This window comes from Syngnathus scovelli, chromosome 3, assembly GCF_024217435.2.
Source record: "Syngnathus scovelli strain Florida chromosome 3, RoL_Ssco_1.2, whole genome shotgun sequence".
NCBI classification, from domain to species: Eukaryota; Metazoa; Chordata; class Actinopteri; order Syngnathiformes; family Syngnathidae; genus Syngnathus; species Syngnathus scovelli.
The window spans coordinates 16,618,836-16,645,028 of record NC_090849.1 but is presented as its reverse complement, the minus strand read 5'-3'; the positions used below and the strand labels follow the sequence as shown (position 1 = coordinate 16,645,028).

At 39.7% G+C, this 26,193-nt stretch overlaps 1 protein-coding gene across 4 annotated transcripts; it reads left to right on the top strand.

Annotated features, from left to right (window-relative positions):
• Positions 1 to 1,846: 1,846 nt before the first annotated feature.
• On the top strand, positions 1,847 to 26,094 carry sgsm1a (small G protein signaling modulator 1a). Of its 4 annotated transcripts, none has more exons than XM_049763708.2 (26): positions 1,847 to 1,926; positions 2,040 to 2,083; positions 9,204 to 9,279; positions 13,504 to 13,666; positions 13,761 to 13,913; positions 14,014 to 14,081; positions 14,932 to 15,077; positions 15,314 to 15,451; positions 15,554 to 15,678; positions 16,076 to 16,143; positions 16,223 to 16,386; positions 16,969 to 17,104; positions 17,937 to 18,066; positions 18,443 to 18,507; positions 19,602 to 19,747; positions 20,199 to 20,327; positions 20,413 to 20,595; positions 21,451 to 21,522; positions 21,646 to 22,249; positions 22,331 to 22,683; positions 22,779 to 22,903; positions 23,594 to 23,676; positions 23,758 to 23,867; positions 24,026 to 24,122; positions 24,334 to 24,501; positions 24,710 to 26,094. In XM_049763708.2, the coding sequence occupies exons 1-26, from the start codon at positions 1,908 to 1,910 to the stop codon at positions 24,796 to 24,798; spliced, it is 3,654 nt and encodes a 1,217-aa protein (XP_049619665.1). In that variant the 5' UTR covers positions 1,847 to 1,907; the 3' UTR covers positions 24,799 to 26,094. The 4 variants fall into 4 exon arrangements, with proteins under 4 accessions (XP_049619665.1, XP_049619664.1, XP_049619663.1 ...); XM_049763707.2 differs by having other exon boundaries at positions 22,328 to 22,683; XM_049763706.2 differs by having other exon boundaries at positions 21,709 to 22,683.
• The last annotated feature ends 99 nt before the right edge of the window (positions 26,095 to 26,193 follow it).

The following is a 26,193-nucleotide window of genomic DNA, read 5'->3' as shown; positions in this document are numbered from 1 at the left end:
TTGTACGAGCACGTCGACTCCAATCACACGTGGACATGTGCATGTCAGCCATGCCCGCGGATGCTGCCAGTAGACGAACACACACAGAGATGGCACGCCATTGATGTTTCTCAAACTTGCAGATCCAATGGATTGTTCCAACTGATCCTTCACCAAAATGGCATCCTGGTGACTCTTTTCATTCTCCTCTCAATGATGATACTGAACCTGTTGGTGTGATAATAAAACCAAACACATGATGAAGTTTGGAGAGAGCTCTGCTGTGCTGTTTACTCGAGCAGAAGCCCTGCTTTGACATTTAACAATGTGCTTTTACCTCAACCTCATGTCACTGTCAGGTGTGAGTCACTTCTGAAATGGAATCCTAAGACAAACATGTAAAGGAGAGAAAAAATGCAAGTAAATAGAGAGAGAAAAGAAAAGCGTTACAAGATGCTGGGGTTTCCTCTGCGTATTTCTCTATTGATCTCATTTTTGTGGGTCTTTGACAGGTGCTAATTTTTATGCATTTTACATTGTAGTTAATTTTTATATCATTTTGACTTGTTTTTAAACTCGCTTAATTTTAACTCATTTTTAAAAGCAAATTTGCATACTTCTTATGTCTTTTTAATGATTAGTTTTTTCATTAGTTTGAGTTTTTTGACATTCATGGGGGAAAAGAGAAAAGTGGAGCACTAAGTTTTGTGTAACAAAGCAATCCTCAAACTACTGTTTACCTTTCTTCTTCTGGACAGATCCAGTACAGCAATACTGAAATACAGTAAATACTTTATTATTATTATTATTTGTAAATTGTTTTTGCTAGTTTTTGTTACCTTGCTTGGATTTAAAGTGATCTGTAAGACTAAAGGATTGCAGTTCATATTTGGATGTGGACACTGTTTGGGCTGCCAAGAGTCCATCTTGACATTCACATTCTCAGTTGGATTTTGTTTGTTCTGATGCTGAGACCATGAAAGCATCTTTGGGGGGCATCCACCTCCTCAGTCTGTCATGCTGCATAATCACTACATTCTTTCGCCAAGTGATCCACCTGACAGCTCGGTGCCTCCAAGGCAGAGTGGGACTCATGGCCTTGAGACTCCACCATCTGGAATAATGATGTCTATACACCCACTTAATGCTGGTAGTTTTACTCTTTTGGAGAAATAGATTATTATTATTATATAGATATTAATTAATCCCTGATTTCTCATCTGTATGTGGTGGGAAATTACTATAAATTGCCACAGTCTCTGCTTTGTATAGTTTTGCTGTACACAATGAATGTGGAATTTTCTTGTTGTCCCCATGCTTTTGCATATCTAAAGTGTTTTACCTTTATGTAGAAAATATAAAGAAAACACAGATATGGATATGCATACTGTTTGTACAATCTGATAAGAAGTTACATTTCATGTTTGTATTTAATTTATGTATGTAGTTTCCCACATGCACCACAAGATGGGCCCATAACAAAACTTTTTACATCAATTTTGGATCTCGTCACACACCAAAACAGCAATTAATCACTGATATTGATGATCATGAATTGAGCTGTAATTTTTGTCAACTACTTTTATTTTCTCTGTTTTGCTTTTAGGTATTGTTAACTGTTGTCTGTGCTTGTAGGTTTTGTATCTTGGCTTGTGTGAAGCACATTGGCTTCTGTGTGAAATGTGATGGATAATTAAAACGGCCTAAAATATACGAAAAAAAACATTTTAATAAGGTGTCGCCCTGGAACTTCAAGTGTTTGTCCACCCTTTAATCAAACAGAGGATTGCCAAAGTGTCTTGGGCAAGGCCTGCCTGTACCTTTAAGAGGCGGGTCCTCACGGGGTGGAGGCGGAGTTGCAAGGCACTTCTCGGAGTCGCACGTCTCTGTTTGATGGGAGGTGCTGCGCGTGCAGGAACACAGGACCCATGGCAACAATCATGGCAGGTGGGAATTGCGAATAAGTCCAGCATCCATATGTTGACATGGCACTATTTTCAGGTTATAAAGCTTGAGCCGAGCTAGCTTTAAAATGGCATGTGTTTCTTTTGTGTCGTTAGAAGCTGAGACGCGCCAGAAGCTGCTGCGCACTGTCAAGAAAGAGGTGGGTGGTTTCTGCTAGCTACTACAACAAAACACTTTTTTTTTCTTTGTTTTTATTATTATTATTTTTTTGGAGGGGGGCAGATGAGATCGAATCCATTTAAATTTCCTAACCCTAAAAACACGTTGGTACTCTTGATTGGCGTTCATCGTCCTCATAACACCTGTCGTGTCGGATGCTTCTTTAAATTTGTTTAAGTACAGTACACTGTCCACCCCTCCTCCTCTTCCGTAGAACTATATTATATTGCGCGCGGGCGCGGCGAACGGGTGCGTGTGCGCGCGTGCTTGTGTGCGCCCGCGCGCGTGTGTTTGTGAGTGCGTGAGGAGAAGTAGTATGCATGAGACAGATTTTGTTGCAGGTCTTAGTGGTGTCAATAGCAGAGGGAACGACAGCTTTTTGTCAACCAATCTATTTGCTTGCAACATTGCCACATAAAAGTGTGTGTGTGTGTGTTTTGTGTGTGACGTGCAATAGAACAAATATGGAAGCTACTCTTGGATTGTTCACTCTCTGAAATATATGCGTATCATGTCATGTTACTGTGGTAACACCAACTTTGCCTTTGCTCAGAATCATTCCCTATCTACTGTACAGTGGCCAACAGGTTTCAAAGTCAGGTTGCGGGGGCCAATTGCGGCCTGCCATATCATTTGGTATGGCCCACGAAAGCAAATTATGTGTCAATGTCCATGATGCTAAAATCTCTATCAACATGTATGTATATATTTCAAATTTGACTTCTGATTTCCAAACTATCCATCCATCCATCAATTTGTTGTTTATGTATGTACTAATATCATGAGATGATTTGTTTTGTTTGTTTATTTGAACATACTGTATGTGTACAAGTGACACTACATGACACATGCCAAAATGTGTTATTTGTTTTGATTTATAAAACACCTTCGTCTGAAAATAATCTAACGTTATTATAATGCAGCTATTTGTTCAGAATTTTATTGCAGAACATGAAGTTACTACACTTTAATTATGCCACAGCAATGATGTAATTAACGGCATGCCCGAGTACTGTCTGAAAACTAGTTTTCATATGACTAGTGAGTAAACTAGCCCACTAGGACTGCAACTAACAGTTATTTCAATAATCATTCAGTACGTGAATGATGTGTTGAATAACAAGTTTTACTTTGAAATTGCCAAAAATGTTCAGAATTGTTTTCCAAAGTAAAAGTAGTTGTCAGCAACTGTTTAGTTTTGATTCACCAGAAAAGAATAAGTCGGATTTCATGGAGTCATACACAAATTAGAAAATATTTACTGGGTTGAGAGGCTGAAATTCAAAGGATTTGAATAACAATTAGTTGTCAATTAACCAATTAATGGCCACACCTCTATAACCCACAATTTAAAATGAAGTAAATCTATTTGTGAAAACATTAACATAATAACCACCATTGCACCAAGTTTCTCGGCCATAACGAGTAAAACAGGAGTTAATCAGTTACGCTCACTGAACTAAAGTCTCACGTGACATCTCTGATGGTGATGGTTTTTATGTGACATTTTACGCATGAAGAATCCAAGCGTGGAGTTGTTTGTCTCTGGAAGTGTGCTGTTTGTTTCATTACTCTGGGTCCACACATCCAAAACGGCAATTAAATGCAATCAATGCAAAAGTTCCTCTTACAACCAAATGGGAATCATTAGCGATGTGATTAAAAACAATCCTAGCGCTAAAGCAACATAATGGACACAAAAGCAATGCAGAACACTGTAAAATGAGCTCTGACAAATTCTGCTTTAGGATGCCAAGAGATGCATTAAATTGCTCAGACAGCTCTGGAAGTGGAGAGGAGGATCCAAATTTATGTTTTTCTCCTGAAGGCCAAGATAGGCCAAGATAGACCAATCCGTGCGTGTGTGTGTTTAATTTTCACTTAAATCTAAATGACTAGGGACCAATTATCAAAACTAGGCAGCAAAAATGGGAACACGGCAAAGATTTTTTTTTTTTGGTCACAAGCACAGTTGTATGAATCATCCTGTTGCATTTAGAAAAGACAAGTAGGACAGTACAAGCCAAAATGAATCACTGATGGATGCAAATGTTCAAGGTACAACTAGTTCGTCATCAAATAATTTTGATTCATTGAATTGGAAATAGATGATAAACACAAAGGCTAAGTGCCTAACGGTCTGCAGCGGACTATGTTGTTCTGGTTTTAGTTGAGGTCGGAGCTTCCCTCTGTTTGTTCTGCTTAGGAGCTTCTCTCTTAACCACCTTGTTACTATGGAGATCCCCAACACACCGAGGGCCTCACCTTGAAAAGAAAAAAATCAGCGGGAACATTTTGTTATGTTTTGGTGTACAATCACAGTGAACTAGAGGGTCACTCTTTTGCTTTTGCTATTTTAGACTTCACTTGGCTGTACTCTATTTCATTTATTTGCGTATGGTCAAAAAAGAAAGGTGCTTTATTTCCGGTTTGCGTCTTGAGATTAAATCAAGGAAGTTGTGAAAAGAGGAGTGTTGAAAATGTAGTCTGATTAGTTTTCAAGTGAGTTTTCTTATCAGTGGTAACCAGACCCTTTCCATGATGAACTCTGCACTCACTATACAAATGAATGATATAATAGAAGATACAGCTGTGGAGGGCAATTACATTAAAATCAAAACAAAAACTGTATTAAAAAAACATTGCATTTCTAATCAGAATAATGCTTGAGTAGTCGTGCCACAGAGCAGAATAATACTCCAATCTTGAGTGGAACAATTTGCTATTGGCTTCGAACCAACACAACACAAATAATTCATCCAATATTATTATTATCCTACTGTCCGCGTAGATGCTGTAAAACTTAAAATTTCCTTTTGTGGTAGAAATGAAGGTATAAGCTATACTACTACAATTAACCCAACTTACTTTTTTCTTTTAATGTCGTGGATCATTCCTTGCCTAGTTGCATAATTGGTATTACCGGACAATTTGGTAAAAAAGCATAATATTCCGATGCATAAACTCTATTTTTTACACTATATGCATTCTGTATATTTTTATAAAGACGAAAACTGTGGAATTACATTTTTCCTCGTTAAAAGATCAAAATATGGCTGGAATGGATGAATGGAATTTCCATTAATTTCACCGCTGACCCTCTTCTCCTTTAGTGACGTCATTGAGACAGTGTCAGAAACTGCAATCACAATACTGCAATATAAATGCTTGTTTTTTTTAAATTATCGAATTAGTCTCTGTCAATTAAAGCTGACTGTGATTATGTTTTTAAAGACTGACTGTTCCATACACTTTCTTGTATTTTTAGTTATCTGTACACATGTAGACGACACCATCTGCATGTGATCCTTTTCCACTCGGTTATATGCAATCAGTCCACTCAAACGCACTGTCAAATAACATAGGCCATTATCGAGAGAGCACAGGATGTTTGAGGCAGCAGAATCCACTTCTGGCACAAAATCGGTTTGAATCAGACCTCTTATTTGCCGCAGCTTTCATATATATAACCTTTCTGTGTCACCGGGTGTTTGTGTTCTGTTGTGTGTACCTACACAACATGTGTTCATTGCCAAAGGAAAGAAAAAAAGATGGAAGATTTCACGTAGAAGCTACTGAAGGGAAATTATCAAACATTATTGTTGTCATCGATACTGACGTTGGAACAATTAAATATATTCACAGGATTGAATGGATCTCAATGTGATCTGATCTGGCTGTACTGGGAGAATGGAGAATGTTTTATAAAGAACAGGCTTCAATGAGTTTGTCCATTCCTTAAAATCAAACTCAGTCACAAGCGGCTGCTGGTGCGACATTTAAGGATTAAAGATGCACTGTGTGAATGATGGCGGCTTCTCTTTTCAATTAAACTGGATAGCAGCCTCATATATATTCTGTAAAATAATGTCAGGTCAAGACTGATGTTTGGCAAAGATTGCATTGTCAGCTCCTCTCAGGCTGTGATATGGTTGCGTGAACGTGGAAAGTGGAATTCATTTCACTCGCTTTCATATTATTTTGCCTTTGTAGTGTACGTCAGCAGTTGTGTCTGCATTTGGGAAAGACATGTGACTACAATTCACTGATCAACAAAGAACGATCATTTCTTTAATTTCTTTCATTTTAATTGGGAATTTTCTGGACTGTTCGGACCCATGTTCCTATTGCAGTGTAGTACAGAATAATGCACATTCCATCGTTGCCATCGTGTTCTTCAGGCCGCAAATGAGTTAAGAGTGTATCGACGGCGTGTCTTCTTGTGGCAGCCAAGTAATGCACGCCAATTTGCTTCGATTTTTCAAAGACAAGATAAATCAACACTCGATTCCACACAACTGAAACGATTTGTAACCATTGAGAATTATTGTGCCCATCTTCAGTTTTCATGGATGAACAATAGGAATGTATCCTTTCTTCTTATTCAACAATGCCAGTGAGACGATTAATAATGGAGATTGGTAGATGAATCCTCTACTTTCTTGGCTGTGCTATTGCCGAAGTGAATTGGAATAGTCCGTAAATCCTTTATCACTCTGAATGACGCCTTCTGGGTGCAGTGCATCGAGGAGCCTCATTTTACCAGGCTGCTGAAACACACATTGATCAAACTGTCACAGCCGCGGCTACGTTTACACTCTGTTCCCGGCGGCCAAGTCGTGCGGGCGTGGGATTTGGGCCATCTTTGTTTTGTCTGCATTTAAATCTCACTGTTTCGGTATCTGTGATGGTCAGTGGTTGGACTGGGCTTCTGGAGGTTTACCACAGATGCAGGTACAGTCACAATCTGATGAGAAACAAATCCACTAAGGTGACATTTTAGTTGTAGTAATAACATCGACAAATCGTCTAGATTGATTCTCTGCAATTCCAAAAGAGCACAGAATTTTAACAGGGCTTAGCTCCAGTGAGGTTAATATTTGAGGGACTGCTTTCATTTAGTTACTCCTAGAGATAAATGAATATTATTGACGTATGGTCTTTGGCGGAACTCTACTGTGCAACACGTGTCGTTTCCATAGCAACCTGCAGGCTGTCTGTGCTTGGACACCGTTGCCTAAGGAATACATCTGAGACCTGATCAGTAACCCAAATAAGAGATGTGAACTAAAGATTACTGCTGCCAAAAGTCAAGGAATCTAATCAGGCTGGTGAATTAATTATGAACATGTTATGTGTTAAGAAAAAAAGGCTTTCAAATGTTTTTTGTTCCCTTTTGTTTTCTATTTAAAAAAAATAAATTATTCAAAACTCAAGGGGTAGTAAAACAGACCCACTAGACTGTTCATTTTACAAAACATTATTATACCGCTCTATTTGGGAAAGAGCAAATGAAAGCAATTGAGAAAAGAGCAGGCACCTAAAACTGGAAACTTGCTTGGACAAATGTTCCTGTCACACCCATTATGGGCTAACATGATCAACAAATATTGCAAGTAGATAACTTTGTGTTCATGCTAGTCCCGGAGACGAGTGCAAACACTGTTTCCATGAAGAAATGCCCTCGGTGCTATACTTATAATGTCATCAGATTCCGCTTAGTGCTGGCCATTTTGAGAAAATGTTCTTGGCCTGATGGTGACTTGATGACTTTGTTGATACCGGCTGAATAAAATGAACTTTCTTGACAGCTAGCTGGTAACTATGCAACTGTATGATAGAACTTGGAGCTTCTAAAGTCTCCGTTCTAGAAATGCTTGTGAACCATTGTATGCCTCTTTGACACAAAAGCGCTAAGAGCAGCAAATCCACCAATGGTTAGCTTCAAAGGGTCTGTTTTTGCAAAGGCTGTAGATCCATTTGAAGATGGCCTCAAACCCTGCACGGCCACCGGCCTTCACAGCTGTCAGGGTGGTTCAAACTCACAGCTCCTTTCCGTAGTTCAAACAATGTTTGCCCTTGATAAAATGCATAATGATCAGATACACTAGCCCGCATAGCTATCGTCAGTTTTCATTAGTGTATAAATGGGTGGAGAATCTCCAAGTGCTAGAATGAGCAGAATATTTTTGCCTGGAGAATGTGCCAAACAGAGGTCTGCCAGGATGAAGACTTTAGCCCAGCCGCATTTTGCTACATTCTGAAGCTTGTAACAGATATTTACATGAGTAAAATATTGGAATGAAATCATCAAATTGAAATTATATTTACATTCAATGACTCTTTCTTGTCTCATTAAGGAAAGAGCTTAAGCTCCATGAAATCATAAATCAAGTCAAGTCAATCAAGTCTTGACTTGACTTGACTTGACTTAACTTGACTTGACTTGACAATCATAAATATTGAGCTGAGCTGGCGATTGACGTAGTTTTGTTACTCATGTAGGCCAATAGATAAAGCCAAACACACCCACACACATACAGCAATTGATTTATTCAATTTTCTTAACTAGTGTTCCTTAGCTGTTGTCAGGAGAGGACTCGATCTAGATCCCCATGACGACCAATTACGAGTGTTACCTTGAGACCAGGGCGGCTCTGTGGAGCACTGGTTAGCACGTCCGCCTCACAGTTAGGAGGGTGCGGGTTCGATTTCATCTCCGACCCTCCCTGTGTGGAGTTTGCATGTTCTCCCGTGCCTGCATGGATTTTCTTCGGGCACTCCGGTTTCCTCCCACATCCCCAAAACATCCTTGATAGGCCAATTGAGCACTCCAAATTGTCGTGAGTGCAAGTGCGAATGGTTGTTGGTCTCTGTGTGCCCTCCGATTGGCTGGCAACCGGTTCAGGGTGTCCCCTGCCTACTGCCCGGCATGCCCGCGACCCCCTTGTTATCACTCATGATAATATGCATCATCAATTGCTCCCACCCAAGGTGGAAAAGGAGGCTGACGTAGAAATGAAATCTCCTTTTTACTTGTAAATGTCACACTTTTCCTTGGAAAGATCCTGTGGGTGAGAGATGGTGACTCATTCAGCAACTGAACTTAGCACTCATCCCACTCCATTTTTATTCTCTTTAACTTGTCGATAATACCCCTAAAGTGCCTCATTTGTCTACATTATGTTTTTTCCACAGCATCCATCTGATTATTCCGAAATATATTTATCACTCATTCAACAATCCCTTCGGAGACCGTGTGTGTGCATCTGTGGCATATTAATGAGTGAGTCATGCTGCATCTGCCGTGTCATTGACAGGTGAAGCAGATTATGGAGGAAGCAGTCACCAGGAAATTTGTTCATGAAGACAGCAGCCATATTGTTTCCCTTTGTGGTGAGTAAGCAAACATACTGTAGCTGGAACACTGTGAACAAGCCGGCGAGAGAAAAGCCATTCCGTGTGTCTCCTGACTTTATTGCTCACAAAATTCCATTTAATTGAAATGTATTGTTATGTTACGTTTATAACGCCTCGAAAGCCGGGGACTTTGCTTCTTGTTAAAGGTACATCAAGTAAAAAGATAACGGAAAGAGGCAACCCATTATTGTAAATTGTGCGCTAACCTAATTATCATGAGCAGTAAGGCAGCCCATTTATTAATTTAGTGGAAGTCACGCACAATTTGTTCCGGTATGCCAGTCGGTGTCAATTTTTCTTCCAAGGGAATCGTGATCATAGAAATAATTAGTCTACCCAAAAGCACCCAATATAACTAATTAATGGAAAGTTTCAGGAATGTCAAGTATAGTCCACTAGATGCAATGATGTACTCTTTGTGTACTTTTATCTAGTTCTATCTGATGGCCATGGCTCGGACATATATTAGTAGACCGATCAACCTTTATCATCATTGAAATGTTCGGCTCGATTCTTCCAAGGCACAATAAATGCTGCCAAGCCTTCTCTATCCAAAATGGAACAGGCTGTTGATTAACATTATTAATTGCTCCTAAGATTACTCTGCACACTTATGTTGAAGTGCTTCCTATGAAAAGTACTTGGCTAGTAGTTACTATCGACAAATCGACTGCGCTCATCTATGTTGCTGAAACAGCAACATAGTTTTAGTTTTTAGTAGACACTAACACTTGTTTTTGCTTTAGATTATCTTGGCTATCAACACAACATTTTAGTAATTCAATAGGTGTTTAACCAGTGGCATTTAAAGTTCTTTTTTTTTTTTTTTTTTCACCAAATGCTGGCAGTGAAGTATGATATTATTATAGTGTGAGAAAAACACACTGCCCACGTGCAAGCCACACTTGTCATCTGCGTGGCTCAGACCAAACAAGATTTATTTGTGGCACTCACTTTATCACTTTGTACAGACTGATATTTGCATGACGATGAAATGGTTCAATATGAGAAAAAAATAAAAGTTAAAACAAGCAACCTACGGTATCTGTATTTACAAAATATTAAATTATTACAACTAATGCTATCAATGAAAACTAATTTTTACAACACAAAAGTAGGAATCGAAACAAAAAGCTGTAGTTCACTAAAAGCATTTCTGACACCTTACCTCATGGCATGATAATGAAAAAAGTTAATTTGTCTGATTCCCAAACAGATGTCGGAACAGTTAAACAGTTTGAAGCTGCGGTCACCGTGACATTTAATTCAATTTAATCCTTAATCCACATCAATGAACATGTTAGCGCCTGGGGGGAACGCACTCGAGGACCGAGAGGAAATGAAATCGAATTGCTTGAAAGACACAAGGTTTTACTACAAATTGTTATAAAAGCGATTTCACATTTCAAATCTTTTTTTGTGGTGCGTGCAATTAGAATTCTTTCATTTAACATTCTACGAGGAAATAAACTTCAGTCTGGGTAAATTTGACAGTTTAGCTCGTGAAAGCCAATGTAAATACGGTGTCAGGTACTACACACATTTTATTCAAATATGATTGAACGTCTCCTTTTACACAACACTTTAGTGTGTTTAATATTTAATGTGGTAGGTTTTGTGTTTAATAGTGCCTACATGGAAGAGTCATCAAGTTCCTTTGCTGTCACTATAAACATTAAGCAATGAATCTTTTAAAAGCCCGACTGGTCACTCGGAGGAGAGCGTTTCTTTTATGGTGATTTATCTTAATGGGCACGAAGCAGTTCACGAAATCCGCTCTCCATGTTCTGTCTTGTTGTCTGCCATCTTCCTCCTCTTCATCCTCCTCCTCTCGCCATGTCACCGTGGCTCTTGTTACCATCCTCTTTGGGTTGTGGTCCGTGTAGGCTAGAATTGAGCGAATGGAGGATGGGAGAAGAGCTCAGCCGGCTCTCCAGGGAGCAATTAGCCTTCAACATAGTGGCTACTTTGATGAGCTGCCCGTAGAAACTCAGAACACTTGAGACACAGTGAAAAAGACTGTGGCGTGAAAATAAATGATATGACAGGTGTTAAATGTTGAAATTTTATAGAGACGTTGTGTTGTGGATGCATGTCGACCTCTATGGGGACATACAGTGATTATAAAAAGTCTACACAACCCTTAAAAATACAAGCAACAGATTGGCAGCGTCCTACTTTGGAGCAGTTTTTCTTCAGATGGGGTTTTAGTCAAGGTTAAGGAAATTATGAACAGTTTTAAATAGCAAGCGGTGTTGGAACAAAATATTCATACTTCTGCTAGAATAGCAAAGCAATAAAATGTCAGAAAAGCTCATTTTAAATGTTTTTGGGCGGTGTTAATCATAGGCACTATAATTGAAGGCAGGTCTGCGCTGATTTCCATTTAACATGGATTTGAATTTGGCGAATTTTGAACACAGACTCATCGCAGATATGCACACTCATGCACAGCATTTTTTGTTACTTTTTCTTGACATTTATTTTTACAAATTGCGTATAGGTTACATTAACTCATTCACTGCCCGCCCAATTAAAATGGATCTTCTACGTCTATAGCCCTCAATGGCAATGAATGAGTTAATTGTGGAAATAGTTCTGAGATGATGATGTCGCATTCTAAATCTGGTGTGTGTAGACCTTTTATAGCCGCTGTATGCTTGGCTAAATGTATTCTTTTATGTTTTTGTTGTTTCTCCAAGGACAATCGGTATTATTGATGATAAATTACATTTTTGCAAAAGATTACACTTTGTGAGATTACTACAGTAATGGCTCTGGCTAAAAGCAGCAAAAGGGAAACATTGAGTAAAACAAATCGAGGAAGATGGGAGAATGTCATAATCAACAAAGATGCAGACTGGTTCCTGTGGTACAGTTTTGTTGGAAAGTGACAGTTTTATTGGCAACGCTGAAGTTGAACCTGGCTTGGAGCTATTGTGAATGTGGCTTCAGCGGTGACAGCGGCAGGATGCAGGAGATGAGACGCTGTGTTTGAAGGAGTCAGGATGATGAAAACACAGATTGTGATGCTGATGAGTCTCGGCTGCCCCTCCCTCGGCGAGCTCTTCCGAAGCTTTATCTCAGTATCAACAGGGGTTGCCACAGCAACCGTGGTCTTCCATGTGCCCCCATGTGAACAGAAGCATAGGATTAGCCCTGAAGAGGACTCAAATGTCAACACAGCTTCAGGTGCTGCCATGTAGGCCATCAAGCAGAGGGCAGTCGGCGTTTTTGCTCGTTCTAAATTCTTCAAGTGTGTTATCCTGTTATGGACATATCATGTGGAAGAGGGAAGAAACTGCAAAGATGATTATGTGGATGCAGTTAACAGCAGTTTTCAGGCTACTGTTCTTGGTTAAGAGGCAACATTATTTTTTTTTTACTTGAGTATTTACAAGTCACAGTAATGGTGGAAATTTTTTTGGGCACCATTCTACTTGGGGCTGAATTGACTTCAAATTCATTTTATTTCATAATGATTTGTAATGTGAGATTATATTTATTATTTTTCAGTGTAAAGTGATTTTTTTGGGCATTTAAATTAGCAGATTCATGTTTTAGTTATTTTGCTTTTATTATGTTCATGCGGTGATTTAAAAAAAAAAAGAAGTTAAGTCACCAATTAGTACTTGTAGTTTTTTCACTTGGTACTTTTTACTACACTCAAATAATTATGTGGAGGGCTACTTTTTAAATTGACATATTCTAATGTACTAGCACACACACTTGCTCTATCCGTCTCTAATTATAGAATACATCATATATTCCGATAATAAGAGCTAATTTTTTTTACATTTACACATTATAAATTTGCATAAACATTCATATAAAGCTGTTCTTTTTACTTTAACATTATTATACATCAGTTTGCTTATCGCATTATACCACTCACTCATTGTAATCTAAGAAACAAATTTTAGCTACATTTAGGTTTAATTTATCGCAGTAAACAAAACATTTGTCATCATATTTTTCACAAATCAATACATTTGCATTAATCTGCAAATTTCATGCACATGCATTTATGGCACTGAATATGGTAATTCATCAATTAAGTTAATAAAAATCTCATCTATCCATATTCTGAAGAAAAGACCATCAATGGAAGGCCTGTGGCATAAAATCTACTGGCAAAAAGCACGTTGTTATTTACTTCATCATAATAAAAAAAAATTCCAACCTTGTGTGCTGAAACAGCTGCGGTGGAGGCATGTGTTTTGCACGGGCTGAAACGTCGAGCGGCAGGCTTTCTCCGAAGCAACAAAATCGCCGCCCTGTTCATGAAGGTGGGCAAGAGCTTTCCCCCCGCTGAGGAACTGTGCAAGAAGGCCCAAGAGCTGGAGCAGATTATCGGGACTAAGTGAGCGAGCAACGCAGAGCACACAGCAGACAAGGATTCCGTGTCGTTTCTGTCACATCATTATTTCTCTCCAATTTATCATGTCTACTTGCAGACGAAGCCAAAGTTTGCAAAGCCAGGACAGCCTGCGCAGAATGCCTCGGCTTCCCAGCCTCACTCCAAAGGCCATTAAGAACCTATGGATTCGGACGGCTCTCTTCGAGAAGGTCCTAGACAAGATTGTCCTCTTCTTGGTGGAAAACAGCAGGTGCATTACAAAGTGTAAAATGTCGTGTGTACGTGCAAGTTACTGGAACATTCTGTCCTCCCCACCTACCTGATTCTATTCCTATTTATCTGTCTTCCAGTAAATATTATGAGAAAGAGGCTGTTCTAATGGACCCTGTAGATGGACCTATCCTTGCTTCTTTGCTGGGTAATTTGTGACTTTATTAGCAAGCTTTTACTGGAGTTTTTTAACAAACATGTTTTTTGTCTCATTCATACATGTATCATAGCTGCTAAATTCAGACTAAAAGCTTTTCTTCCGTACCCTTTCTTGTGGCGTTAATTGTACCTCTACTGAAGCCTAAAAGCGTTTGTGTGAATTGTGGCAAGGACCTTAATTTCAGATTTAATCAGATTTATGTGTAGTACTCAGGGATCTTGATATATAATGTGATGAAATCTATTACAAGAGCTGTATGAAAAAAAAGATTCATCATAATTATGGTAATAATGATCTGTTTTGATTAGGACTGTCAAAGAGGTTTTCGTTTAATACTGCAGTAGGCTTATTATTATGATGTGCTGTATGGCATCACACAGCTGCAAACAAGGTACGTCACAAAAGTTCCAGGACTGATTTTACAAAAGATTTATTTCAAAGGATCTCCAAGTTTTCTCCCCAGAGTCAAACTTGCTTTCCCAGACTACTCTTCTAAAGCTTCAAGCACTTCTACTTCTTTTATACTATGATGTTTTTACTCCACTGTTATTTACAAATAACAAATACCATATTTTTAAATGAAAGCATTTCTGACTATATCAAACTGACTATTTACACTAGGTTACAAATTATGATGAAAAAGTTGGTTGTCTCTTGTTTTCCTAAATAGTCGATGCAAATGGTTGAAGCCAATCATGTAGAGTAAATGATAGAGGTATTCCTTGCAGGATGAAATTGGCTTCCATGTCCCCAAAAAACTACATTGTCAGCAAGGAGGTGTGTTGGGGTTATGGTTAGTTGGCTTCCTGATTTAATTGTGAAACCTCTCCTGTGACAGTGGGACCTTGCGCTTTGGAGTATACAAAAATGAAGACTGCCGACCACTTTTGGACCGACCCCTCGGCTGACGAGTTGGTGCAAAGGCATCGCATCCACAGTGGTCACTGCAGGCAGGACTCGCCCACCAAGAGGCCTGCGTTGTGTGTAAGTAAAGAGTTAGGCGCACCTTTATGTCTTTGTCACTTCTTGACAAATTGCTTTTATCCTTCTTTGACTGCGGGTGTGTCAAGTTCAAATGAATCGTTTAAAGTCGGTCAATGTGTGTCAAGACCAAACATTACATTAAACATTTAGACTTGACACAGCGAGTGAATGGAATTTTCTGTACCTGGGCACTGTGTGATTTTTATTTCTGCTCTTTGGAATGAATCATATTTCAGATCCAAAAGCGTCATTCCAGCAGCAGCATGGACGAGCGCCCCTCTCCGTCGCCATCAGCACGCGACTACGTGGAGTCACTGCATCAAAACAACAGGGCCACCCTGCTGTTCGGCAAAAACAATGTGCTCGTTCAGCCTGTAAGCATTTGACCAAAAATAAATAAATCTATTCTATAAATATTTGATACCCCTGTCGTATTGAATATGATTTTAAGTCAAAAGAGTAATTCATTGTTGCAGAGGGACGACATGGAGGCTATCCCGGGTTACCTTTCCCTTCACCAGACGGCTGACCTCATGACACTGAAGTGGACCCCCAATCAACTTATGAACGGCTCCGTCGGTGACTTAGACTATGAACGAAGGTGATGATGTATTGTTGTGTGTTTGCGTTGATGTCCCATGTTGGTGTGTATGTGTTGTGAGTGAAATGAAGCCAGTATGAAAGATCAGTCGAGAGACTTAAAAACTCGGTTGTTGCTGACTATGTGTGTGTTGTGAGTGTGTGCGTACGAGTGTCCCAGAGACTGTGTATGCAGAGTAAACACAGCTCATCTAATTAGGCTTCTTTTCAGCAGACAGACAGCCTGCAGGTGCTTTATTGACCGAGACACAGTCAGACCAACCAGCAATGTAATATTCCTCTGTCGGTGGTTGTGTGTGTGACTGTGTGCTTTCTCTTAGTAAGGTTTGATTATTGCCCTTTGGTTATTTCTTTGCACAAGCCTGACTATTATATCCTTTTCACTGGATGAATTGCAGTGTGTACTGGGACTACGCCATGACAATCCCTCTTGAAGAGATTGTGTACTTGCACTGCCATCAACAAGGTAGGCTGGCAGGCGATGGAAATGTTCTTTTTATTCAACCTGGCAATGAAGCTTGATATTGAAAACATTTCTCCTGCAGTTGACAGTGGGGGCACGGTGGTGCTGGTCAGTCAGGATGGCATCCAAAGGCCTCCACTTCGCTTCCCTAAAGGAGGTCACCTGCTTCAGTTTCTCTCCTGCCTGGAAAATGGTCTGCTTCCGCACGGTCAGCTGGATCCTCCTCTCTGGTCTCAGAGGGGAAAGGTCAGCACGTGAGGTCATCCCATATCTCCCGATGCCCTCAAACAATTAGCTATTGTTACGGAGGAACAATGCCCGTGCTAAATCATTTTTTATCTGATCAATAAAACCAATAACAGACGAAGTGCAGAGCTGATGACTCTTTGGCTTTATGTTCTCACTACATGCACCGGCACACATGATGAGGTCCCCTTTGTTTTATTGTGTGCAGTGCAAGCAAACGGAAAAATAGAAAACACCCACGCTTGACTATTAATAATCGCGGGCATGCAGACACTCGTCATCCTAAATCCTCTTGAATGAATTGGTTCTTCTGCTTTTTGTAAACTTTGCCAAAAAGGTTAGCTTTTTATTTGCAAGGGTTTGTCCATAGTGCTGTTTGTTTTGGCAAAGGTTCAGTATAACAAAATTCAAGTTTAAGTCTCTGTTAAGTTTCTGTGGCCATGTCAGCTCTTTTTCTTTCTTTGAATCAAAAGGAAGTTCTAGAAAGCACCCCTTTATAGCCTTTATTGTTTTTTGGTAAATGAGTAAGCTGTGGTTTGTTCTCTCAGATTACTCTAAATTATTATTCTTTTATTGATGCAGGGGAAGGTATTCCCGAAACTGAAGAAGAGAGTTCCTCAAGGATCTGGATCAACAGACTCTGTCTCAGATAAGGAGGAGGAAGAGGCAACAGACTATGTCTTCCGCATCCTCTTTCCAAATAGCCTGTCAGACTTTGGTGAGACACTTGTCGTTTACAAACCATTTATTTTTCTTGGCTGTTATACAGTATCTCCTCACTTATGTATTATTTTTGTAACTTTATCATTTTGTGGAAAAAATCAACTTCACTATCAGTTTATTTGATTCTACGTGCACATCTGTTTTTTTCTTCCGGCAGTCGACAAATATGTGTAGATTTTTGTTTTTGATTCCATTGATTACAATTGGAGGTTTGGGAAAAATGTTACATGAGTGTTTTGCCACGTCTGATATAATTCTATTTTGATATATTATAATTTTTGGTTGTCTTCCAAAGGCTCTAATGCTGTCACAGCTGCTATTGTCTGGCCGTCTTCACTGTGATCTGCTTTCATTCCCAACATCTAATATCCTGCTGACCTGTTTTGTCCCTCTGGTCAAGCTTATTCAAGTGCCCCAATAATAAAACTCCGCTAACTCCATCCTATTGCCTTGTCACACCTTCTTCCATGCATTGTGACAACGCAGCCTTCAATTAACTGGAGGATTGACAAGTGATGGATTAATTATAGGCGCTCTTCCCAGACAGACTTTTGCTTGCTTTATTTCCTTTGCTCATCTTTTAAATAATTTATTTTTTCTTGCTACATGTTGTCAGTCTTTAAAACTGTGTGCATGATAATTTTACATTTACTTTATTTGTAATCCAACGGTGCAAATAATTTTGTCTTTTTAAGATTTCTGTGCATTGAATAGCATAATTAAGATGACATTAGTCCCTCATCTAACTGCTAATGTGCACAGGAAGCAATTACATCTTGACAGTGACAGTAATGATGTGTGTGTGTGTGTGTGTGTGCCTTTTGCAGTGACTCCACCAGATTTGATGGACCAGAGCTCTGCAATGTGGCATCCCAGTCTCAGGAAGTCTTCATGCTCATCCTGCTCCCAGGGCAGCCTCTCTGATGGGTCCACGCCCAAAGGGTGCAACCAAGAGAGGTGAGAAATAATAACGTTAAGGCTTCAGATAAGCTTTGGTTTCAACCAATTAAGGTTTGCTGAGGCACAGTCACTGGCTGGCCACATCTGTGCATGCGGAGACAACAGCAGGATGTTGCAATAGGGGAGGAAAATGTGTGACATTTTCCCCACTGACATGAGAATGCGTGGGGAAAATGAGAAGGGACTAAGCAAATAAAAAGGTAATTGGAACTTAGTCAGGGCATCTGGTCGGTGTGTTCTATATGACAGCACGAGTTAGATAAAGAGCTTCATTAACTTCCGCTGGAGGCATTGATCTGCCGTCACGACAATATAACATTAATGTTTATGTAAAGATGAGCAGAGATGTGAAATTGTTCTTGTTTCTCTTCAGGACTCCTCTGAAGCTGCTATGTGACAACATGAAGTATCAGATCATCTCTAGGGCATTTTATGGCTGTATGTGAACTTTTCATTTCACACTATTCACCTTTCTAGTGGAATTGTGCACCTCAAAAGTGTATGTTGATACCAGCAAAAGGTAGACAGTTTCTCCACATCATTATACAATGGAAGAAGGTCATGTGGTCTCTTCTTACATAAAGCACGGAACAATGAGGCAATGGAAAAAGGTTATGTGCTCTAATCAGTACCAATTGTTCCAGAATGTTGGGCACATCAGGGAAAGACGAAAGAAAGATAAGGTGATGCAGCCATCATGTCTAGAGATTTCCGGGGGGCGTCTTATGATCTGGTCTTCATTTAATCCAAGTCTAGGTTCAGAAATGTTATTTACCCAAAAATGTTATTTTTGGCCCTTGAGAACTGATTGAATTTGGTTTTACTTCAAAATGTGTTCCTTACCTGATGGGATGGACGTAGAGTAATGCCGTGACATTCTATAATGCCAATGCTGGAGATCAAATAGTGAAATGAGACAATTGTCACAATTCCACCACAGACTCTTTCGCACCTTAACCCATCGCGAAATGTTAGGATGTACTGGGGCAGGCATTAAATAGATCCAACTCTCCCATCCTCGGTACAATTTTTATTTGAGGAAAAATATATACTAAGACAATATTGATTTTACATTCTGGATGCAGTTTGCATGCAGCTAGTTTCTGATGATATATTCAAATGAATTCTGATATAAAGAGAGAAAAATTCTCTTGGAAATGTATTCGCAATATGAAATACTAATACATTTTGGTCATGCAGTAAAGCATCAATATGGAATAATACATTTTGGGCATGTAATAAATCATCTGAATGAAAGTGGACAAAACTAATCTGCGGGGGGGTTTCATTATCTGAGGCACAGGATGTTTTAAAACTAATAATGTCGCTGTAACACTTTGTGCCTCATCCATCCCGAGAAAATCTAGAACAGGGAACATTTCCTTATGCAGTAAATTTGAATGGAATAATTGAATAGCCTATAGCAATGTTTGCATACACACAGTATCCCCTGACTTTAAAGTGGTGATATCTTAATTTTAATCAACAGCCTCCGTAAAAGGATTAAATATTTTCCCTATCTCATCAAACAGGGTTGGCGTATTGCCGTCACCTGTCCACCGTGCGCACTCACCTCTCGGCTCTCGTCAATCACACCATTGTGTCACCCGACGTGCCGTGCGACGCATACCAAGGACTCACTGCTGATGTGTGGCAGATGTTCCTGCAAGACTGTAATGTAAGCATTTCCATAAATCTCTATTGATGCACTTCCTCATATAGGCAGACAAAGGCACATCCCATCGCAATCCCCCCCCCCCCCACCCTCCGCTCTCTCTAGGCTTGCCACTCAGCCGTCTCACCCAAGCTCATTCTCTGCTAATTATGCTGCACACATCATTAGTCTCGCAGCAGTGTGCATGAAGCGTCGCTAATGGCTCTGTCAGTATAACTGTCCACATTTGGGATTGTACATCGGCTCGTTAAATCCTCCAAGCGTGTTCCTGGCTCGTGAAATTAACATGCTATCGATAATGTTTTATTTTTTTCCCATTTTGAGCAAATTACATTGATCTCCAATCAACTGACAACCATTACAGACTCTCACATCCATCATTTGCTGACAAGTGCAATAAAAACATACTAGGTTTTGTACATAAAAGTGAGAATGTATAAAAAATTTTATTCAGACCTACAAGGAGCAAGAGCTGCTTCGTTTGGTCTATTTCGGCGGCGTGGACCCATCTTTACGTAAGCAAGTGTGGCCGTTCCTCTTGGGGCATTACCGATTTGGAATGTCTGAAACAGAAAGGAAGGAGGTGAGACATAATTCACAATGAAGTTTTTTTTTTTTTTTTCTTCCGGAAACCTTTTCCCACACTGACACTTGATTTCTATCTGCAGGTGGATGAGCAGGTGCGCTTGCGCTACCAGCAGACCATGCGTGAATGGCTCGGCTGCGAGGAGATCGTTCGGCAGCGGGAGAAGGAACAACACGCTGCAGCTTTAGCTAAGTGCTCTTCAGGGGCAAGCATGGACAGCACCAGTTCAAAGATGGTTCATCATGACTCAACCGTCAGTAATGAGGTGACGCACAGCTACAAACAAGGAAACGTATTTGAACGGTTATTTAGATTCGAGGTTGGTAGGGCCAGAATAATCTTAATCAAACACAAAAGAAAGCTACCAAGTATTGTCTTGCAATGTAATTTACTGCTTGTTTGGTGCAGCGATAAGAAAAATGCTTGAATGGGGATCACATATTTTTCAATCATGGAGTTCCTTCATGATTCATTATTTATTCAGCACACTTTTGTTATACTTGTTTACTTGTTTGTCTGTTGTGAGCCATGTCTTGTCACCGTGGGATAGGGGGGAACGAAATTTCGGTTTCTTTGTGTGTCTTTGGCATGTGGAGAAATTGACAATAAAGCTGACTTTGACTTTTGACTTTGAAACAAAACTAACAAATTAGAAATCCTGAAAAGCCTAGACAAAAACAAGCAAACAACTATACACAATAGAATACATCATCAAGTGGAACTAGTGCTTACATTTTAAAGTGAAGCATTCTGGGACTTCACAATTTAGCACATTAATGGTGTTTTAATTTACATGCCATGACAATATTAACAGCTCCAAAAAAACTTTTTTTATAAAACCAAGTAACTCGCTTATGTTGAATGAAATCCATAGTCTCATTTTTAATCAAGTTTATTTTAATTGAAAACAAACAGTGTTAAAAATGCCCTTCCAATTTATATTTAACTATTGGTGAAACCGGTTGTCAGTTTTATGTTACTTATGTATGGATTTATGTAACTAATACGTAGTGGAACTTGTAGTCTAATTTAGTTACTTTTTAAATCAAATAATCGGGAAAGTGACAATTGTTGCTAGTTCATGCAATGACTTCTTGGCCTGTTTGTCTTTATCTCGCAGTCGCGCTCCTCCCAGAGTTCAGACAGACGAAGTCTGGCTCGTCTGCAGAGTGACTCCAGCACCAGCACACAGGTATCGCACTCGCAAGTAACACAATCAAAAATGTCACATTTACTTGTAATCACCTTTAAGCAAGATTAAACTGTAAAGTTGCATGATGTTTTAAACAGCATCCCTCCACTCTCTTCCTGCTAGTTCTTCACATCATCCCATCCCTTCCCCTGGAGTAGTCGGCTTCCCTTTGGCTTGTTGTTGCAGGTGTTTGAGTCTGTAGAAGAGGTGGAGCAGATCGAGACAGAATCCAAGAGCGAAGAAGCCAAGCAGGTGCCAAAGATGACCAGTGGGACAGCTCAGAACGGCCCAAGTTCTCCTGACTCTGGGCATCCCTCTTCCCGCAACTTCTCGGTTACATCCGGCCTGTCGGACGGCTCGCTCAGCACAGAGGACAGCGCCGCACCCGAGGCTGCACCAAGAGCTTCGGCCAAACCTCCTCAGGATGCAGGTCTAACAGAGCAAGACAAACGTGAGAAACCCAATGTGACCAAGACTGAAGTGCAAGATGACCCGGAAGAGTCCATCAAGTCAGCAGATCCCAAAGTAGAGGAGGCTCAGCATGGAGGCGGTTCCTCAGTGGAGACTGAAGGAAGCAAAGTGCCTGTCAAAGATAGTATGTTGACACCAGGAACATGTACAGAATCCCAAGATGACGCTGAACAAAGACTGAAAAACAAAGATGCAACAAAAACTCCAGGAGAGCGTCAGACTGAATGGATCAAAGTGGAAGAGAAATCCAGCCAAGGTGAGACATCCCAAGAAGCGAGAGGAGATGCTGCCATCCCAAATCCCAGAACACTTGACAAGAAACTATCTTTATCAGCAGACGCTCGGGTGTCAAGAGCGAGAGAAGCCTACTGTGCCTCTCAGAAGGCCGAAGCGCAGGTCCTGACTGAGTCTGACGAGTCTCCCTCAGCCATAGAGATGGAGGAGATTCCCAAAGCCAATGTCTCCATGGTGCCCTGGAGCAGGAAGGCTCACTGTGAGCCCTTGTCGTCCTTCGAAGACTCAGATCTGAGACCTGAGGTTGGGCAGGAAAAGCCCAGTCCGGAAGGCACCGAGTCCATATTGTCTGAGGAGCCAGAGATGGAGAGCCTCTACCCTCACTTTGAGTCTCTGGATGGCTGTGCAGACAGCGCAGAAGCCAGCTCACAAGCATCCGCAGGAGGCGCTTTCTCCGTATGTTTCGCTCTTTCCTAAGAATCTTTTCATGTTTATCATCTACGCATTAACCAGTGAGCTCATGCGTACGTTTTTTCTTCTGCTGCTTTCAGCAAGAGCTTTTAGACTTGTACACGTTGAATTTGCACCGCATTGAAAAGGATGTACAGCGCTGTGACAGGAACTACTGGTACTTCACTCCTGCAAACCTGGAAAAGCTCCGTAACATCATGTGCAGGTACAACACTGACAGACTTGATTTATTCATGAGTATGATATGATATATATGTTTAGAGTCAAGCATTATAAGATTAAGAATTTATTCTTGTAATAATACTTTATTGTACGTATGTTTGTTCTCTTCTAAGATTACAACTTCATTTTTTTTAATATAAATGATAGAATTAGAACATTTGAATAATAAAGTGATATTACGTTTTCACCGGAAAGTCTTTTCCTTAATTGTAAAATTCCTATTCTGGGCTCCCTCCACTGGCTGCCTGTGCACTTGTGAGCACGTTTAAAGAAATTGTGATTTATATTCAAATATCTAAATGCTCTCGTATCATTTTTATGCCCCTGCCTGGTTCCTCGGTTTGAGGGATAGTCTTTTTGGAACAATCAACTGCCACATGTTTTCACCATCCATTTTTAAAACTGCCACAGTTTTATTTCTTGGAGTATGTCCTGGTGGGTTGCCAGGTTTGCACACTGCACAACAAATAAGAAAACAAAATGGCACGCTATGTTGAAAAATAAAGATTTCAGACTGTGGTCAAGCAAGTGCCAAGTTCTCATAATGGCAGCTCACACACTTATGTTATCCACTACATCTATCTTCAGCATGTTAAGTACCAGCACTGAAGAGTCAGTGTGGCAGATAAAAGCAGCGGAAGGACGTTTTGATCTTTCTATTGTGTATTTGCAGCTATATCTGGAGGCACCTCGACATCGGATACGTTCAGGGTATGTGTGATCTGCTGGCTCCGCTTCTCGTCATTCTGGATGATGGTGAGTCACCACCACCTTCCTTCACCTCTTCTATTTCCTGGTTTGCCTTCCTGGCATCTTTTTCTTCCCTCGTTATTTCAGAGGCTTTGGCCTTCAGCTGTTTCACGGAGCTTATGAAGAGGATGAATCAAAACTTTCCACATGGAGGAGCGATGGATACGCACTTTGCCAACATGCGCTCTCTGATCCAAGTAAGGCAGTATCAGCCACGTTCTCATACAAGCCGGTACTAGTTGTCCAAGTGTAAATAAAATTCATCAATTCATCGTCACACACGAATTTAACCGTTTCTCCAGCAACTACTCTGATTATTTTTCCCTTGAAAATCTCTTGATCCCCTTTCATGCAGATTCTGGATTCAGAGCTATTTGAGCTGATGCACCAAAACGGAGACTACACTCACTTCTACTTCTGCTACCGCTGGTTCCTCTTAGACTTCAAAAGAGGTAAACACGACAGAGTGCCAATTAGGGGAGCGAGAGATCTCCGGAAGCCATGTCTGGGTTTTAACATGTCAAACAACTGGTCTTGTTAGCCTGATGTGTTTGAAGGGATTTAGAAATATCTTGCTGAGAAAATGCAACTCCCTGTGGAAAAAAAAATAAGAATATACATATTTGGCTCAATCCCAAGCCCGTTGTGTGCTTTTTCTTGCAGAGCTGGTCTACGACGATGTCTTTGCAGTCTGGGAAACCATCTGGGCGGCCAAATTTGCCTCCTCTAGTCATTTTGTCCTCTTCATTGCCTTGGCCCTGGTGGAGATCTACAGGGACATCATTCTGGAAAACAATATGGACTTCACTGAAATTATTAAATTCTTTAACGGTAAAACACAAGACTTTATTGCTGCTACCGAGATTGTTTTCAAATACACATTTGGATTGTGATATTTCATTAGCCATGTAGTAAATGTGTAAACATGAGTGATCAAACTATTGATAAAATCTAATTTTGCTTTTCTACATTAAACCTTTTTTTACCTTTTGGCTTTTTCCCGTTCTCATGATATTAATACGCAGGTTTTGTCTTTCAGAGATGGCCGAACATCACGATATCAAGCAGATTTTGACCTTGGCAAGAGATCTGGTTTACAAGGTGCAGATGCTGATCGAGAACAAGTGATAGTCACGTGTCTTCTTTTTCCTTCCAATCAAGTGTAATCATTTGTAGCAGCATTACATGCACGCAAACACACACACACACACACACACACACACACACACACACATACATTATACTGTACTTCAAAATGCCTTTACAATCATTGGTTGCAGCCTTGATCGAGCCTCAATGAGTGTACAGTATGCTCCTCTATGTTAATTGTGTAGTCAACAGGTCTATGATATTACACTTTATTATATAGAGTACCTGTCAGTATCTATGTACAAATACATCTTTGTGTTTTACGTCAAATCCTTAAGTGTCAATGTTAATCACAACGTTAGGTTAGTTGCGTATTTGAAAACAAAACAGAGATAAATTCCAACTATTTTGAATGACTACTTATTGATAAAGAAGTACTGTATGTTGCTTAAACTTGTTAAATAGCCAATGTTTACAAGATTAGATTACAAATATATATACTTCCCCAACTTTTCCTCTCATGTGAAGGAAGGAAAGAATGTTAGTTTTACAGACACACTTCAAAACTATTTAGAGCTGAGTTACCACGTCAGTGATTTTATATTCACAGTGTTTCCAATGTTCTCAAGCTGCTTTCCTGCCAAACGGGATGTCCTTGTTGTGTGGGAATTGTTACTCGTGAGATAAGTAAATATCAAAATATTTAACAACGCACGTTCCACATATACTAGTCAGTCATTCACATTATTTTGGTGGTGTTTTTGTTCTGGGAAGAGTTTTGTATTTTGTCCATCATACCACTTGAATTTTTGTATTGTTTATCAGTTTTCTTTTGTTGCAGCAATGACATAATTTATAGAGAACACTGATGATTTTCGTTTTTTACATGATCCAATGAGGTACAAAAGAACCATGTCCATGCTTGTGACTTATTTTCACGTTGTTTGCAAAAAATATGATGATGAGCAGCTATTTTAATGTTTTGGCATATTTAATCATCGATGATGATAAATACTATGTGCTTTTAACCATTCAGTTATTACTCATAATAATTTCCCAAATTTCAAGCTTCCTATTTATTGCCTCTGTTTATGAATGTGGTAAAATTAATTGCATTGATGTTTCTTTGTGAATGCAAACTGATGTCAGTAAGCCTACTTTAGTTGTCTCATTTATTTGCTTTTTTTTTTCATGTTTTTATGGAACGTTGCTATTTTGGTAAAACTTGTAATTTTATTTTTGCCAAGTTCTAACTGTATTGTAAGACAAATGATTATAAAATTATATTCTAAGAGCTCATATATAATATATATTAAATGGTATACGTTATTGTAACATCAAAAGAATTTCTCTTTTTTTTTACACAATATACACAAAAATATATATATTTTGTCTGCAACCGTTTGCATTTCAAGGAGATAGTAATATTGCTGA